Source organism: Lacerta agilis, chromosome 1 (genome assembly GCF_009819535.1).
Source record: "Lacerta agilis isolate rLacAgi1 chromosome 1, rLacAgi1.pri, whole genome shotgun sequence".
Classification (NCBI taxonomy): domain Eukaryota; kingdom Metazoa; phylum Chordata; class Lepidosauria; order Squamata; family Lacertidae; genus Lacerta; species Lacerta agilis.
The window spans coordinates 59,057,721-59,075,872 of NC_046312.1; the positions used below are offsets into that span (position 1 = coordinate 59,057,721).

An 18,152-nucleotide genomic window follows, 5' to 3' on the forward strand; every position below is an offset into this window, starting at 1 on the left:
GATAGAAAGGGGAAGAGCGGGAGCTCAAGAGTCCCTCATGAATCCCTCTGTAAACATAAAGTAAAAGGTAAAGGTACATGACCCCTGGATGGTTAAGTCCAGTCAAAGGTGACTATGGGGTGTGGCGCTCATCTCGCTTCAGGCCGAGGGAGCCAGCATTTGCCCACAGACAGCTTTCTGTCCAGCATGACTAAACCGCTTCTGGCACAATGGAACACCTTCCATCTGTAGCGGTACCTATTTATCTGCTTGCACTGGTATGCTTTCAAACTGCTAGGTTGGCAGAATCTAGGACAGAGCAGTGGGAGCTCACCCCATCACGCAGATTCGAACTGCTGACCTTTTGATCAGCAAGCCCAAGAGGCTCAGTAGTTTAGACCACAGCACCGCATGCCCCCCCCACCGTGTTCTGCTCTGAACTATGTGGGAGGTGACATGGGGGGGGACTGCAGGGGAAAGGGGGGAATTGGCAGGTATTGCCTTTGCTGGATTGGAGTTGCTTTTATCCTTGGATGAGCAACTCTAGATCTCAGCCTTTATAAGTATAGTATGAATGCTATAAATATCATGCTGTAATGATATATGTCAATGTGCAAGTAATTCACTGAGGAAGTTAATCATGCTTTAGATGCAGTTATGACTAACTTGGGTCCTATTGATTTCAGTGGAACTGAACAGCGTTTCCATATTCTCAAGCACACCAAATCCCATGGATTGGTACAACCCTCAGTGTGCAAAAATATGCAGACAATAATGAATCTGACTAAATTTGTCACAGGTCCAAAAATTCCAGCAAAATGAGAAATGGCTTCTCGGGGGAATCTGCAGTAGTTTTTTTTTATGTAACTGGTGTACTGTATAAACATCTAATCCATCACAAAGATAGTAGAGAAAGTATCATCTGAGAATGTTGGTTTTACTCAGTTGCTACTTGACATTTCTTATTCTTATCTTTGTTTGCACAATACGCTATTCATTGCAGTCACACTTTTCTTGGAGTTCTGGAAGCGTCGGCAAGCTCGACTTGAATATGAATGGGATCTAGTTGATTTTGAGGAGGAACAGCAACAACTCCAACTGAGACCAGAGTATGAAGCAAAATGTACTCAAAAGAGGAAGAATCCAGTAACGCAGGTAACCTGAGCATTAGAAGACAAAAAAATCACATGGAGGTTGGAGGATACTTAAGATCCAGTTACCCATTGCGGGCGACGGGGTGAGCTCCCATTGCTTGGTCCCTGCTCCTGCCCACCTAGCAGTTTGAAAGCACGCAGTGCAAGTAGATAAATAGGTACTGCACCAGCGGGAAGGTAAATGGCGTTTCCATGCGCTGCTCTGGTTCACCAGAAGCGGCTTAATCATGCTGGCCACATGACCTGTACGGCGGCTCCCTCGGCCAGTAAAGCGAGATGAGTGCCGCAACCCCAGAGTCATCCATGATGACCTAACGGGCAGGGGTCCCTTTACCTTTATGCCATCTCTTAAGTGCTTAAGAAGGAATTATGCCAGAACATTACACAAGCATGTTGTTCTGACAGGGTCCAGAAAGTTATAATTCTGCAAATGTTTCAGAACAAGGTGACAAATCAACTGCTGGTGCTTAGGGATCATGTTACATCTGTCATTGGATCTGGGATCCAATGACAGATGTAACATGGATTTGAAAAAGAATCAGGCTTTCTCCAAATGCTGTTATATATCATTCCAGTAGGGAAAGGCAGGAGCTCAAGAGGGCGATTTTAACTGATTTGTTCTTCTCTAGGAATTGGTTCCACCATTGAGAAGAAAGCTTATGTTGCTCTCCTTGAGACTATATTGGTTCAGAATACAGCTTTACAGTTGCATGTTTGAATGTTAACCCTTACCCCCCAAAATGCTGAACATTGAAAGCTTCTACCTAGCCTTTTCCCTGAAACAGTAGTTCTCCAAGTATGGGTAGTTTGTGATGTGGAGGCATTCACATATGCAGGTGTGAAAACTGCATATTTGAATGCCTCCACATCACAAACTACCCATACTTGGAGAAATACTGTTTCAGGGGAAAAGCTAGGTAGAAGCTTCCCATGTTCAGCATTTTTGGGGGTATGGGAGCAACACAATCCTAGGGCCCTACAGCACCTGCTTCTTCTGAGTATTCGAATTGTAGCTAAGCTTTTGTCTGCATGCCATGAGTTCCTGTGCAGCTAAACCAGGGGAAAATAACAGACAAAATGGCTAAAATTCTACTTCAGATGCAGTAAATGTCTGTTTGACTAAACCTGATCCTTATGATGGAACTCTGGTGCTTTAAGGAACAATACTCTGGTGTTAATGTGATTACATTGGATGTAAGTAATATTAATGTATCTATTTATTTGTTAAATTTATATCCTGTCTTTCTGTCAAAGCTGCTCAACTGCAGGAAAATAGAAAGTAAAAAACAAAAAAAATAAAGTAACGGAAAAGTAAACATATCACTTAGAACCAGCAAGTTGATGATTTTACAGTATCTTTACAATGGATTGGCAAAATGTTTTGGGACGAAATGAAGGTATCCTGTGAGCACAGCTACAACTTACAGGAATCCTGATTTATATTGCATATTATTATCTATCCTAGCTTAGATATTCCTTTTGTACATGAAGCTCATGAAGGATGAGAAGTCTAAATGTGTTGACATTCTTAAATATGTGTTTGGTCATTACAAGTCACTTGTTTAATTCCTAGTTACATTTTTTAAAAGAAAAAGCTAAAACCTTATGTTCCCTCTCCTTTAAATAATCTATTATCTATTTGACAAGGTTTTAGGTTACAGAAATTTGTAAACATCCTGTCAGCAGTCCAGATATGAAAGAAATTAATGGTTAACCAAGTTACAGTTGAATGTTCTTTCTGTGTGACATTAGACAATGAAAATGTGAAGGACCTGAGGCTCTAAAGATTATATCTACAGATTGAAAAGAACACTGATAAAGCAAATTTGCTAAACTATGTGCTTAGATTAATTTTTTCTTCAACTGTGCAACTACATTTCATTTTTACTTAAACTAATTTGAGACTTTTGCTGGTCCCCAGTCATTTTGCACTTCCATAGACTTACCGTATTTTTCGCTCCATAGGACGCTCCGGACCATAGGGCGCACCTCATTTTTAGAGGAGGAAACAAGAAAAAAAATATTTTTCTGGTTTTCCTCCTCTAAAAGCCCTGTTTTGTTTTGTTTTTTGTTTTGTTTTTGAGGATCAGCTAAAAGTTTTGCAGCTTTTTTGCAAAGGGAAAAGCCCTGGGGTTTGGGGTTTTTTTTTGGAGGATCAGCTAAAGGTTTTGCTGCTGTTTTTGCAAAGGCAAAAGGCCTTTTTTGAGAATCAGCTAAAAGTTTTGCAGCTTTTTTTGCAAAGGGAAAAGCCCTGGGGTTTGGGGTTTTTTTTTGGAGGATCAGCTAAAGGTTTTGCTGCTGTTTTTGCAAAGGCAAAAGGCCTTTTTTGAGGATCAGCTAAAGGTTTTGCAGCTTTTTTTGCAAAGGGGGAAAAGCAAAGCTCCTTTTGCAAAGGGGGAAAAGCCCCATTTTTATGGGGTTTAACTCACATTTCTGAAAAATCTTGAGGAAAGGGAGCCATTTCTACTGTTTCCAGACAGATAATCTAATCAGCCAGTCACATGTCCTGGGGAAACAAACAACCTCCCTCTGCAGCACATTCAACAAAGGAGGGCGGGGCTGAAAGGGAGCCGGGGACTCTTATCTCTCTCCCGATCTCTTGCTGATCAGCTGCTCAGCGGGTGGTTTCAACACTCCCTTTTCTCTTTGTAAAATAAAAAGCACAATCTGCTTTTGGCCCCTGGGCAATTCAGCTCCAGGGACCACCATTCGCTCCATAAGACGCACAGGTATTTCCCCTTACTTTTTAGGAGGAAAAAAGTGTGTCTTATGGAGCAAAAAATACGGTATATCAGAATTGTGCGCTCTTTATTATCCCGCAGGTCTAGCAACATTGTAATTAATCTTAAAGCATTAAGCTAGGTCACAGTGAGTTATGATCTGCTCTCACGGAGATTATTACTCATGATGGTACTGAACTTCAAAATAAGGGAGGAGTGTGTGCAGTTGAAAAGCACTTTTCTGGAGGACATCTTAAGCCAATTTTGAACTGAGCTCAGACACCTTCAGAGGCGATGCCTGGTTTGAAATGTGCTCAGTTCTCTGTTGTCATCCCTTCCACCTATTTGCTCTCCTTCCACTGGCTTTCACAGGTGAGAGGCAGTGAAGGGCTTATAGCAGGACACACCTTAGCCTTAGACATAACCATTTATCTTTGTTATAAATTGCTTCCATTCTTCCCTTTGTGTTGTGCAACAATCAAGCCAGGAAGTCTCCAATTAACCATAGTTTCTCATTGCATGTAAACTGATGGTGGTGACCCTAGTTTCCTGGCTTGGATGAAATGAGAAACTATGGTTAATTTTATACTTCCTGGTTAGATAGCTGCAAACATGGGTGAAAAGCTTACACATATCTCATCTTAAATCACGATGTGCAGATCTACACTACAGCAGAGTAGTACTAGTATAAGGTGATGGTGGTACAGTGAAATCTTTTCCATTCTTTAATTACTGCTTTTTACATTGTCTGGTCTGCTATTCTAGGAAGTAGAATTGGTTAAGAGGAAGAGCATACATGACTATGGGAAACTGAGCTTGTTGTACTTTGGAATTTTGTTTTGGGTAAGACAGGGCTGCGTGAACTGCAGCTTAGAGTGGCAACTAATGAAAGAGCCATTTCTTCAAGTGGGAAAGCAATGAAAAGACCTGAGAGAATGGAGGACAACACTTAACAACAATAGTTAGTCCAGTCCAAACATACATTTTTCCCCCGGTCATGTAATTTGGGCATATTGGAAACTGAACTGCATTCACTCCCTTCTGTTCAGAAGATCACAGAGAAGGAAAACAAAAATGGCCTTTTAATCGTCTTGTAAATTTGGCAGTCTTAGAAGCTCTGGATGATTGGCTTCTGATCTACACATGGACTCCTCCATTTCTGTCTTTCTCCCATAAGATGAAATGTGCTACATCATGCATTCCTTGGGAGTGTAAAAACTATTTTCTTGGGGTGTGTTTGCTTTCTCACAGTGGTTGAGGTTGCTTTCTGCAGTGTTCAGTGTAAGAATATGTCTTGCGGGAGGTGAAATGTGCTGTGCTTGCTTGACTGTTTCAGGAGTTGGAGCCTTATTTGCCTTTAACTAGCCAGGCTATACGATTCTGCATCTCGGGAACGACAGTGTTGTTCTGGGTGAGCATCCTTTTAAATCATCACTGTAATGCATAACAAGCAACGCATCACTTTTTAAGCTTGAATTTTAACATGCCTAAATGCTTTTGCTGACGGTATCTTTCTCTCTGTGCTTCTGGCTACAAGGGGTTGCAACTAACATTCTGCTTTCTTAGTGTCATGCAAAGTACACACTGAATCGTATAGTATACAATCCATAACTCTCTCTTCTTCCAAATCAATCCATTTGACTTTATTTACTTGTCCATTATTCATGATGATGAATATAGTGACTTAGGTTACAGTTTTATACCCACATACCTGGGAATAACCTCCGTTGAATTCAGTGAAACCTACTTTTAAGATGATATCTATGAGATGCCACTGACTATGTTGTTATTATTATATTTATTTATGCCCCACCTTTTCTCTTGATGGGATTCAAGGCAGCATGCAGATAAAAACAAGAATCACTAAAAACATAGAAAAAATAATAATCAAAAAACAATTAAACACTGATAGAATTAAACCATATACGTGTATTAAATATGTTTAGAACAAGCAAATAGTTACAATAAAAATATGTCACCAGCCCTTTCATTAAAAGCAGTTCCTAAAAACCTGTTGGAACTAGACAGGTTTTACCATCTGGTGAAAGAACAACAAGGAGGGAGCCAGTTTGGCTTCTCCTGGGAGGGAGTTCTAGAGTCTGGGAGCAGCTACTGAGAAGGCCCTTTACTGTGTCCCCACCAAGCGTGCGTATGAGCATGGCATGACCAAGAGAAGGACCTTTCCTGAAGATCTCAAAACCTGAGCGGGTTTGTATGGGGGAATACGTTCATTCAGGTAGCTTGGACCTAAGCCATGTAGGGCCTATAGGTCATAACCAGCACTTTGAATTGTGCTTAGAAACAGACTGGTAGACAGTGGAGCTGTCTCACTGCTCCCTAAATGGTTATGCTCCCTATAATTATCTCTGTTCAATAATCTGACCATATCACTTTGAGCCAGTTGGTGTTTCTTAGCACTTTTAACTAAGACGTGTGTCACTGTGGCCAATATCTCAAGGAATGGGTGCAGTTGGCACAATGCAAATGCACTCCTGGCCACCGTGGAAACCTGGCCATTCATGCTCAATGTGGAGTCCAGGAGCACACCCAAACTGTGTCTTCATGGGAAGTGTTACCTCATCAAACACAGGCTGAATCCTTATTCCCTATTCTGCCTTTTGACTGACCAAGAGTGCTTCTGTTTTGTCTAGATTAAGTTCCAATTTGTTCACCCTCATCCAGTTCATTACAGATGACACACACTGGTTTGCATCTGAGACTGCTTCCTTGGATTTTGGTGGAAAGGAGAAATAGAGCTGGGTCATCAGCATACTGGTGACACTGAACCCCAAAACTCTAGACAACCTCTCTCAGCGGTTTCATGTAAATGTTAAATAGCACGGGGGACAGAAGAGAACACTGAGGGACTCTGCAGGCCAATGTCCAAGGTGTCAAACAGGAGTCCCCATCACCACCTTCTGGGTTCGCCCCTCCAGGAAGGAGCAGAGCCATTGTAAAATAGTATCTCCAAGTCCCATCCCTGCAAGGTGGCCCAGAGGAATACCATGTTTGATGGTACTGAAAGCTGTCAAGATGTCTAGCAGAGCCAACAGGGATACACTGTCCTTGCACAATTCCTTGCACAGAGCCTCTGTCCCATAACCAGGCCTGAAATCAGATCTAGATAATCAATCTCTGTAGTTATCTGTAGACCAAAGGAATTTTGCCCTATTTTGAATTGTTCAAATGCTTGATTATAAAATTTCCCTATAACCTGTAGTCATATATTATTGACCAAAACACTCTAGAGAAATTGGGTTCTGGATTGCATCATTCACGTCTGAATCAATTCAACTTTCTATATTTCAATACAGAAAAAAATTGAGAGATATTTAGTATGTGGATAATGTGTTATAAACACAAATGTTTATAATGCTACCATATCTACGGAATGAAATTGTAATAAGGTATTGGTGGATTTTGAAACAGCATGCCACTAGTGTGCTTTGCATGATTTTTCTTGGTGTACTAATAGACAAGCTAAGCAGAAGAAGACAATATTACTGCTCTGTTGGGACTATACCACTTTAGACTGGAGACATGACTACATTTATTCTACTTATTTCTAAATTTCCCTTCATCTAGCGGTTTCCAGGGCAATGTACAATAAGCATAAACAATTACTTATACAAAACACAAACACAATTAAAAACAACAAACCTTGATAACAAATAGGCAGGAAAAGCAACAAAAAGCAAACATTACCCTTTGAAATGCTTGGCCAAATAAAAGAGGCACCAGAAATATTACAATGTCAGCAAAAGGCTTACCAACATTGAAGAGGATGTTCCAGAGTTGGAGTACCACTGCAGAAAAGGACCCAAACCATTTCAGACTTTACAAGTACATATCACTATCTTGAATACTGGTCCCAGTTGTGACCATGTAGCCGAGACAGTTCTTTCTGAATCAGAATACTGTAAATCAACTGGGCTGAGCCAGTTAAAATTGTGTCAGCTGAGTTCTTCACTAATTGAAGCTTCTACGTAGTCTTAAAGGGCAGCCCTGTGTATAACACTGAGGGTTACCCCTTGTATAATGTGTCTAATACATCCATAGGTTGTTACCAGAACCTGGCAAAAATATTAAAAGACAAGGCTGCTTAGGCATCAGGTGGCAATGTTAAATCAAGGAGTACACTCAAGTTCCATATGTGCTACTTCAGGGGGAGTGCAGTGCCATCCAGAACACACTGAACATCTGTCTCCCAGACACAAGAATCACCTGCTCACAGTCCTTCTATCTTGTCAGGATTCAGCTTCAGTCTTGACCCTCATCTGTCCATTTCCAAATCCAGGCATTGGCTGAGCCTACTTGACTCACGTGACATAGAGAAATAGATCTAGGTTAGATTACTTTACTGAGCAGTTTGATAAAGAGCTTGTGGGCGTAAAACAGAGCCATGTAGGACTCTACGACACAAATGTCATGGTGGTTGAGCAGAAGCTCCCCACTGCAGCTTTCTGAAACTGACCCTGGAGGTAGATGCAGAACTATCACAGCATCACGTCACGTCCATTACACACAACAGTTGGTATCAATTATAAACTGAAAGACACAAAAATAACAGTGCATCAGGTGGAAAGGGTCTGGCTTGGCTCTCACCCTGATGTACTTGGCTTTTACAGTGGTGCCCCACTAGACGAATGCCTCGCTAGACGAACGGCATTCGTCTAGCGGAAGCTGCCCCGCAAGACGGAAAAGTCAATGGGGCTGCTTCGCAAGACGAAAAATTTTCGTCTTTTTTTTCCGTTTAGCGGAGCGCGGCTGTCATTGCCGCTTCGCTAGACGAAAAAACCGCTAGACGAAAAAATTCGCAGAACGAATTATTTTCGTCTAGCGGGGCACCACTGTACTTGCAAGAAGAATACATTGGATGAGCATCGGATGAGCCTTCAGATAGACACATATCCTCCCTCTTACAGTCTGAAGTGATACAGTCCTGATGGGGCCATACTACACTATTATTCTCAATGTGTAGTTTGGTCCTTAGAATATGGCACAGTTAGGGAACTGGTGGTCCTCCAGATGTTGCTGAACCACAACTCCCATCATGTCCATTGGATATTATGACTGGGGCTGATGGGACTTGGAGTCCATCAACAGCTAGAGGGCCATGGGTTCCCCATGCTTGCTATATAGTAAAAAAGCATCAAAGGCTGCTTCTGATACGATGTCATTGTCCTTAAACCTCTGTGATTTCTCTCAGATCTTTTTGATCATAGCTAGTATGATAGCCGTGATAGTTTACCGCCTTGCCGTCTACGCTGCTTTTGCCAGCATCATGGAGAATGCACAAACCTTGCAACCTATTCAAGGTATCCTGACACCACAACTGGCAACATCGGTCACAGCTTCATGCCTGAATTTTGTCATCATTATGATACTGAATTTCTTGTATGAGAGGATAGCCATCTGGATCACAGATATGGGTAGGTATGTTGCATAAAGACAGAGCTGTCAGGGATACGTTTCTGTCCCTGTGGTGGAAATGCAACCAGAAGCTGAATATTTTTCCATCTGGCCAAGTTGGCTAGCATTCCTGGGAAACTGTTTTTGGGACCTCCCTCTGTATCATGTAGCTTTGTTCCTAGATTATCCACAGCTGCATCCTAGCTCTCTGATGAGGAAGAGCTTGTACACTATTGCAGCTGGATTGACCATGCTAATAACAACTTATTAGGAGTATGATATCACTGTTATACTCATGAAACTCATGGAAGAGCATTTATCCCCTTCCATAATAATATACCATCCACAACTTTTTAAAGAAGGTGACATTTTTCTTGACTCACCTCTCCAGATTTTACATTTTTCATATGAGTAGGCTACTTATGTGACCATTTATTACAATTTGCAAACCTTACGATTAAGATTTGGACCACGAATTCTATTTGTGTCATTAACTATCACACTAGAGTGATGTTTGTTGTTCAGATAAATTTATCAGTAAATAATGGGATAATGAAGCATTTAGAATAATCCTAAAATAAGTGCTTCCTGAACTAAGATGATGATCCCCAATTGTAGCTGGCAAATGGAGATGTTTTAATCTGCATTCATTTGTCCACAGTGGAAATAATAATTATACTGTGTTTTTAATTGTTCACCTGTAGGAATAATTCTGCAATAGTCTTGTCACTTGCATACAGACTTGACTCACTGTTCTATAGCTGCTGCCCTCTGCTGGCATAAAAATGCAGTGAATGGTCTTGCAGTATTCTTTCGGAAACCCTGTTCTTACTCATACCTAATAGTTCTGCAGTGCTTCAGCCAAATTCAAAATTGTCAGTGTCTGCTGTAACCTGCTGTGCATGGTGCAGAAAAAAAAATATCCGTGTTTATTTCGTTGACCTTGCAGAGATCCCAAGAACTCACCTTGAATACGAGAACAGACTCACCATGAAGATGTTCCTGTTTCAGTTTGTCAACTACTATTCTTCATGTTTCTACGTGGCTTTCTTCAAAGGGAAATTTGTGGGGTACCCTGGTCATTACACATACATGTTTGATCGCTGGAGAAATGAAGAGGTATGGGGTCATTTTTCAGTGAAATAAGGAAGTAATTGCCAACCACCCTCATTTTTGTAAAAACAGGCCAATAAAACAGCACAATATTCTGAATAAAAAGCCATGCCTTTCCAGCCAGGAAAATGTCACAAATGTGCATAATGATGCGGTAGAAGATACCTGTCTATGAGTTTCTCAGGGTATGTTTTGGAATGTGCTATCTGTAAAACAAAGGTCCTTGCATTATGTAACTCAAGAGTAAACTGCTGAAATAGACTGGCTCTCTGAGAACAATAGTCATGTCTCTGACTCTGGCGTTAAGGCTTTGTCTCTCCCTTTCATCCCAAATCATAAATTTATATGGTATTAAGGGATTTTGTTATGGTGCTGACAGTGCCACCAACAGACTAAGCCACCCTAATAACAGGGTGGGGTAGGAGAAGGAGCATCTGGATTGGATTGGCTGAAATCCATTGTCCCTGATCAGTAAAGTCGCCCTTACAAAATGTGATGGATAAATTTTCAGGGGGATTCCTCAGAAGTTGACCTTATGTAAATAGTGGGATATACCTTCTCTGCATAAGAATCCTCTGTACAGCTAACCGGGTCTGATGGCAAAGGAAGCACGTCAGCCTAGTTCCCCTCCTGTGAGTCTCTGGCTGCCATTAGTTGAGGTGTTCAGATCTTAGAATGGGGCAGAGCAGTCAGAGAGGCCTAGGGAGGGAGGGAGGGAGGGCAAAAGAAGGCAGGAGCCAAGAGCTGGAGAAGGCCTACTGCCCAAGAGAATCCATGGAACTTAGAAAATGAAGGTTGGAACAGGTTACTTCCCTAGGTTGAGTTGTCCGGAGGAATGTGGGCAAGAAGAGAAGGCATGAATGAGGAACCTGTCAGAAGTAAAATTGGGAGGCTGGGCACAGAAGAGAGCTGGACATGCCCAGGAACAGAAATGAGGAATTGTCTGTTGATTTGAAACAGCCATTCAGATGTTTAGCTGCTGGCTTTTTAATATTAAAAATAGGTGCTTGACATCAATACTTTGTATACACATATAATTCAACCTCTCACCCCTGACCCAGCTCTCTAACCAATTCTCATTGCCTTAGTTTTCCTAAAAACAAAAGATGGCAAGCCCAACACTGGAAAGCTTCTTTTTTGGTCCTGCTGTTCTCTTTTTCTGGCAGAAACTTTCTGCTGGCTTTTGGTGTGAACTCGGGGGTAAGGTTGAGGAGTATAGTGAATGCCATAGTCAGTTTAATTTCTTGGCATAATCAAGAACAGTTGCTCTGTAGGTAAGCAGTTTTAGGGTTAAACCCATGTGGTTTTGCTTTCTTTCTTTTTGCTTTCTTTTTTTTTACTACTTAGTAAAGAAAGAGTTCCTGTCTTCTACTTTAACACTGTGGTTTTCAAGGGAAAGACCAATTACGTTTTGCTTCTTCCTCTCCCCACCCTTGTATCATTAGTGTGATCCTGCAGGATGCCTGATAGAGCTGACAACACAGCTTACCATTATCATGGCTGGCAAACAGATATGGGGCAACATCCAAGAGGCTATTGTACCGTAAGTGATGCCTTCATGCTGAACCAGCTTCATTTTTAAGAGATAGGAATAGGTTGCGTTATGCATCTCAACAGTGAACGCAGTAAGCTCATAAAGACATAACAATATTAATTTTGATTGTAGAAACTTCTTACTGCAGGATGAGAGAAAATTATTTAAAATGTAGGCATTGGGGTTATGGAACTGGAAAAGAGGGAGCATTCCTAGGCACCAGAATCAATGCTATAGGAGGGAGTGTCTGAAGAGGGAAGCCTGGTCTGCACACACATGCTCTCTCTTTGATTTGGAGCACTGTGAGATAAGGGTTGCAAATCATGGCACTATCACATGGCACATGGCACATAAAGAGCCAAGCTCCTCTTTTCAGACTTTCACCCCAGTGTGCGAACAGTAGGGGTGATGGTGGTAGATGATTTCACTAGGGATGGGGCACCAGGCAGAAATGCATTGTGTGTGTTGTGTGATTTAGAACGCCCAAACAGGACTACAGTCGCCCTGTAATCTGGACTTTCCCACTCTGTATTAAACCCTGGATAGTCTTCTTTATGAGAGATACTTTAAAAACACTTTGGGTGTCATACCATATGGGACATGATTCTGACTTTAATGCTGTACCTTTTATGCAACCTGCCCCATCCTGTGTTTTCTGTTACCCCAACCCCACAGCTGGATCCGGAATTGGTGCGGGCGTCGGAAAGCCAGTAGCAGTCCTGAGAATTTATACAGTCGATGGGAGCAGGACCATGATCTGCAGAACTTTGGAGCCTTGGGCCTATTCTATGAGTACTTGGAAATGGGTAAGCACAAGAAATGGTTATAAAACACCATATAGAGGTTTTTCAGCTTCTGACAGCTGCTTTTCTTCCGTGCAATTGTATGGAGCTAATACATATTCCTCAGCTCATGTCTCTTGGCTGAAAGACTATGTGAACTAATAGAACTGCATATACACCTGTAGATGCATTTGCAGTGGTTGTCCCCTAGGGATAGGGACCTGTCACACCTTTTCATTGTAAAGCACCATATATATAGATGGCACTATATAAACAATAACAACTTCTGGCAGCCGACCTGTGAAGTATTGGAAAAGAATCAGCTTCTTGGGTACAAAATGGAGAATATCCATTAAAAAAAATTGTTTTCTAAAATTTTGCTGCAGTGCTATGCCTCACAACATAATTATGTTGCTTTTAGTGAGCATTCAGGACAGACTCCATGTGACTTATACCCCTGCCTTATCTGAATACAGCAGTATCTGCAGTTTGCCCAATGCTGTACAGTGAAAGAATTGAGCTTTCTGCTGTCACAATGTGCTACCACATAAACAGAGCATGACTATAGAGAGCAGAAGATAAGAAGCCAACAGCTGTTGTGATTTCACAGAGCAGCCAACAGATGGCATATGGTAGCTAGCAAGAAAATCTGTTCTAAAATAGTGCTGTTATGGCTGCTACATTGTGTTTTGTGTGCTAGCCTTTAAGAAACTAAAAGCAGACATACTGATTTGAGTTGGTAGTCACTGCGGTAATAAATAAAGTATGTTTGGGGTTTTATCTTTATCTGGAAGCACCATAGAGCGAAATATTTTTTTATTTGTTGTGGACCATACAGGCGTCTCCCCACTTTCGCATGTTCTAAATAGAATCATACCAGGAAATGGCAGGAGAGAACTGGAGAGTCCTCATTACTCATGAGGAGACCCTCACAGAGCCCAAAGAGGACATCACTGAGGGCGGAGGAAGCCCCAAAGAGACTTGAGACACAGCGGGGTTTTGTTTGGGCTGCTCAGCTTCCCCACGCATCTTCCAGCCTCCAGCTGGTCCTAAAGCTTCTACACTAGTTGAAGAGAGAGTTGTATTGAGAGCATAGAAAAATGAGCGTTTAGAGGCTTTCTAGAGGGTGCTTCCCACTTTATGCAATTTCACTTACGTGCATGGTGGCCCAGAACGTAACCCCTGCCTAAGTGGAGGGGGGACACCTATATTACCAGATGAAAATTTAAAGCTGGGGGATAGAGAAGATTATAGTGTAAAGGCAAATATGCATTCTATTACTCTGTTTTTGGACCCTATCCTATTCTCACTGGGTAGCTTGTCAAATCGTAGCCCCTTTTTCCGCATTTAAAATTTTATTACCTCGTAAAACGCCCTTCTCTCCCACCCATGCTCACTTTGACAGCCATGGAGAGGCAGTGACTCACAAGGAAATAAAGTCTCAATGAAGCAGCTGTGGCTTAGGTGGGGCGCCACTGCGCTCCCAGCTCCAAACTAGGCCCTGTGCAGGCACATAATTGCAACAGCAGTGGGTTCAGTCCGCTGCATAGCACCATGCTCCTAGCCTCTCTCCATCCTGTAAGTGCCAGCAACATACTGTATTTGGAAGCTGGGAGAGCATTGATGGCTGCCACACCAGCCACTACTGCCATGAAGGCTTTTAGGCCAGGGATGGGGCTGGAACACAGCTAAAGTCACACAAGCTCTTGATTTATCATTTAGCATGATTACCGTACCAACATTATGCATGGCGCTTACAGAGACCCTGCCCTGAGGAACTTACAATCTAAAATTCAGTCAAGGGAAATCAACCCAGAAAAGGGAAGAAAGTAGAGGCGGGGAGAAAGACTATGCCATTGCTTTGATCATGCATGTTTAAGTTTGACTGCAGACTATGGTAGGCCATGAGGGAACATGTGCTCTTCTAGATGTTGTTGGACTCCAGCTCCCATAAACCTCAGCCGGTGTGGCCTATGGTCAGGTATGATGGGAGCTGTAGTCCAGCAACATTTGGAAGGTTGTTGGCTCCCTGCCTCTGAGTGAAAGACACGAAGGAAGAGGTAGAATTTCCCTTTATGTGTTAAGGTATTTTCTTCTTCAGGGAAAAGATTTTCAGTCTTATTCTGGAATTGATCTCTTCATCTTCAGTCTCTGTATTATTTTTCTTAATAAATAACTAGCATTTATTTCTGAATTAAGTCCTTAAATGTAAAAACATACTTTTTTCAGAAATACTTGCTTCCTTTGTTTTGATTCACACCATGTACTTGCGCTCACAGCTGCACACAAATATTCTGATATGTTTAAAAGGTAAAGGGACCCGTGACCGTTAGGTCCAGTCGCGGACGACTCTGGGGTTGAGGCGCTCATCTCGTTTTACTGGCCAAGGGAGCCGGCGTACAGCTTGCGGGTCATGTGGCCAGCATGACTAAGCCGCTTCTGGTGCACCAGAGCAGTGCACGGAAATGCCATTTACCTTCCCGCCAGCGTGGTACCTATTTACCTACTTGCACTGCGTACTTTCGAACTGCTAGGTTGGCAGGAGCAGGGACCAAGCAATGGGAGCTCACCCCGTCACAGGGATTCAAACCGCCGACCTTCTGATCGGCAAGCCCTAGTCTCTGTGGTTTAACTCACAGTGCCACCTGCGTCCCTCTTTCTGATATGTTTACTATTCACAATTAATTCAATATAAATTCTCTAAGGTTTCATTCAGACGTTTTCCTTTATTTTTCTCTCTCCTTTTCATGTAGTTATCCAGTTTGGATTTATCACTTTATTTGTGGCCTCTTTTCCTTTGGCTCCACTACTTGCTTTGATGAACAACATCCTGGAAATTCGAGTTGATTCTTGGAAGCTTACAACGCAGTTTAGAAGGCCAGTGGCAGCCAAAGCCCATAGCATAGGAGTTTGGCAAGAAATTCTAAATGGTATGGCTATCTTGTCTGTTGTCACAAATGTAAGTAATGCTTTGGTTTTTTAAAAATATTTTTTATTAAGGATTTCTTAGTTTACAAAAATATGTGCATTGTCTCTTTTCGAGTTGTGTTTTCTACAGATCAGTTTCATTTGTTATGATACATTTGTGTTGCATGCAGTATTATGTTGGGAAGAAAAGAGGAGGAGGGGAGACAGTGAGTAGGGTGGGGTGGTACAGCTTCTGTTCTTGTACTTAGTGTATGTGTAGGGTTTTGTGTCAGTGTCACTTGTGTGGGTTCGCTTTCTATTCACTTGTTATATTTCCTTGGTGGTGAGAGAGATTGGGGGGAAGCCTAGGTTGTGGTTGGTTGTCTTTGGTTGGCTGTAGTGAGATTTGTTTATGTGTGTGAGGAGGTTGATTTTCGGGTCAGGTCAGCCATATTGATTTGTATGCTGTTGGCAGATTCTTGTTGTTGTCTTGTTAGGCTATGCATGTGATAAAGGGGAACCGTATTGGGCCGTGAGGGTGTCTTCTTCTATTTGTCCCCATGTCAGTTTCAGTTGATTGGTTAGTTTTTCTTGTAAGGCTGTTTCCCATACTATTTGATACCATTAGTCCATATTTACTCCTGATGGGTCTCTCCAGGTTATGATGCCTCTGGCTACTGAGAGTAGGTGGGTTATGAGCTCTTTGTAATCTGAGTGGGCATTATTATCTTGGAAGATGTTCAGTTGGGCCAGTTCTGGGGTGGATTCTAATACTTGCTTAGTTGTTTTGCATATTTCTTGTATGACTGGTGTCCAGAAGAGTTGGATTTTTGGACATTCCCACCACATGTGGAGGTGTGTGCCTGTGGAAGTACAACCTCTCCAGCATTTGGTGAGACTCCTGGACATATCAGTGCTAGTTTTTGTGGTATTCGTCAGTTTCATAGTGAGTTCTTTTCTTTCCACTGAGATGGATTTAAAGGGATGTTTAGACCACATTCTAGTTCATTGGGTGGGGTTAATTTCATACCCTATGTCATCCTCCCATTGTTTTTCTGATTATGTCGAGGGCGTTTGTGGGATTTTGGAGCAGTCTATTGTGGACACCAACCCCATGCCATGTCCCTTTGTTGTTAGGAGGAGGTTTTCAAAGGTTGTAAAGGGTCTAGTTGCTGCTGATTTTACTACTGGGTTGTTTAAGGAGGTATGTAATTGGTGGTGTGTTAGCCAAGGCATTTGGGTGTCCCCTAGTTTGTCTTGTATTTCTTGTGTTGATGTGGCTTTGTTATTTTTGTATAAGCCTTTGACTTGCCAGGTTATTATCTGAAAGTTTTGTGCTGTGTGGTGGAATAGTGGGTAGTGGGTTATAGGGGGGGTTGCTTCTTCCTTCCATGGTCTGTGTGAACCTGTTTAGTGTTGTGGGGATTTTACTTAGTTTGTTTAGGATGAAAGGATATGCTGTGGTGGGGGTATTTTCGATTATCTCTCTCTCCAGGTGTACCCATTGTTTTGTGTCGTCTTCTAGAACGTATGGGATTATGTGGCACACTTGGTTGGCAATGTAGTATAGGTCTATGTTGGGGATTCCCCATCTTCCTTCTGAGGAGGGGAGCTGTAGGTATTTGAGGTTTATTCTTGCTTTTTGTGTGAGAAGAAAAACAAATGTAATTTTTTGTGCCATTTGCGGAGTTGGGTTGGGGGAATCCAGATTGGGAGGGTTTGGTATAGGTAGGTTAATTTTGAGAGGGTGATCATTTTGATCATGGTTGTTTTGTCTGAGAGGGTGAAGTTGGTGTTCCATTTCTTCAAGTCTTCGTTGATTTGTCGCCACATGGGGTTGTAATTGTAGAGGTATAGTTTGTTGAGGTTTCTGGTTATTTTTACCCCTAGGTATCTGAACTTGGTGCAGCAGAGTTTTATTTTGGGGGTGTTGGTGAATTCTATTTGGATATGAGGGGGGTGTTGAAACACATGGTCTCAGATTTTGCAAAGTTTACTTGTAGGCCCGACACCATTGCAAATGTGTCAAGTTCTTTGGTTAGGGTGGTTGCTGTGTTTATGGGATCTGGTGTTGTGACCATCAGGTCTTCTACAAAGAGCCCTAATTTATAGGTTCTGTCTTTTATTTCCACTCCCTTGATGTCTGTGGCTGCTCTGATTCGGATTGCTAGATGTTCCAGAGCCAAGATTACTAGGAAGGGAGACAGTGGGCATCCTTGTTTTGTGCCTCTTTGAATTGCTATGGTATTAGAGTCCATACTGCTGGTCTTGCATTTTGCTGAGGCTTGGGTGTACGTAAAAAAAAATAAGTCAATTGGAAGGTGTATGATATTACACATTGTTTTAAAGCTCATGTCTTACTTCGGGGAATCCTGGGAACCGAAGCTCTAAGAAGGTGCTAATTGGCGCACTCCAACATAATCAGTTTTTTTCCTAAGGGAAATTGTAATATGTATAGCATAGGACCCCAATTCAGCTAAAGTTGGTTCCATTAAAATTAGTGGAATAAATTATTGGTTTTTGTCCTGACCTTCGCAGAAGTATGAATGGC

General features: G+C 42.1%; 1 protein-coding gene across 8 annotated transcripts in view; it reads left to right on the forward strand.

Annotated features, from left to right (window-relative positions):
- The window catches only part of ANO5 (anoctamin 5), a 69,441-nt gene that overhangs the window by 47,577 nt on the left and 3,712 nt on the right, over window positions 1–18,152 (forward strand). For 6 of the 8 annotated variants that reach the window (XM_033150949.1, XM_033150967.1, XM_033150978.1 and 3 more), the window contains 7 exons: window positions 983–1,134; window positions 4,619–4,696; window positions 9,063–9,285; window positions 10,215–10,384; window positions 11,824–11,921; window positions 12,588–12,718; window positions 15,448–15,653. In XM_033150949.1, the coding sequence (XP_033006840.1) occupies window positions 983–1,134; window positions 4,619–4,696; window positions 9,063–9,285; window positions 10,215–10,384; window positions 11,824–11,921; window positions 12,588–12,718; window positions 15,448–15,653 (1,058 nt within the window). Of the gene's footprint in view, window positions 1–982; window positions 1,135–4,618; window positions 4,697–5,189; window positions 5,265–9,062; window positions 9,286–10,214; window positions 10,385–11,823; window positions 11,922–12,587; window positions 12,719–15,447; window positions 15,654–18,152 lie in introns of all 8 variants that reach the window. The other 2 variants (XM_033150958.1, XM_033150987.1) reach the window with 1 other exon arrangement.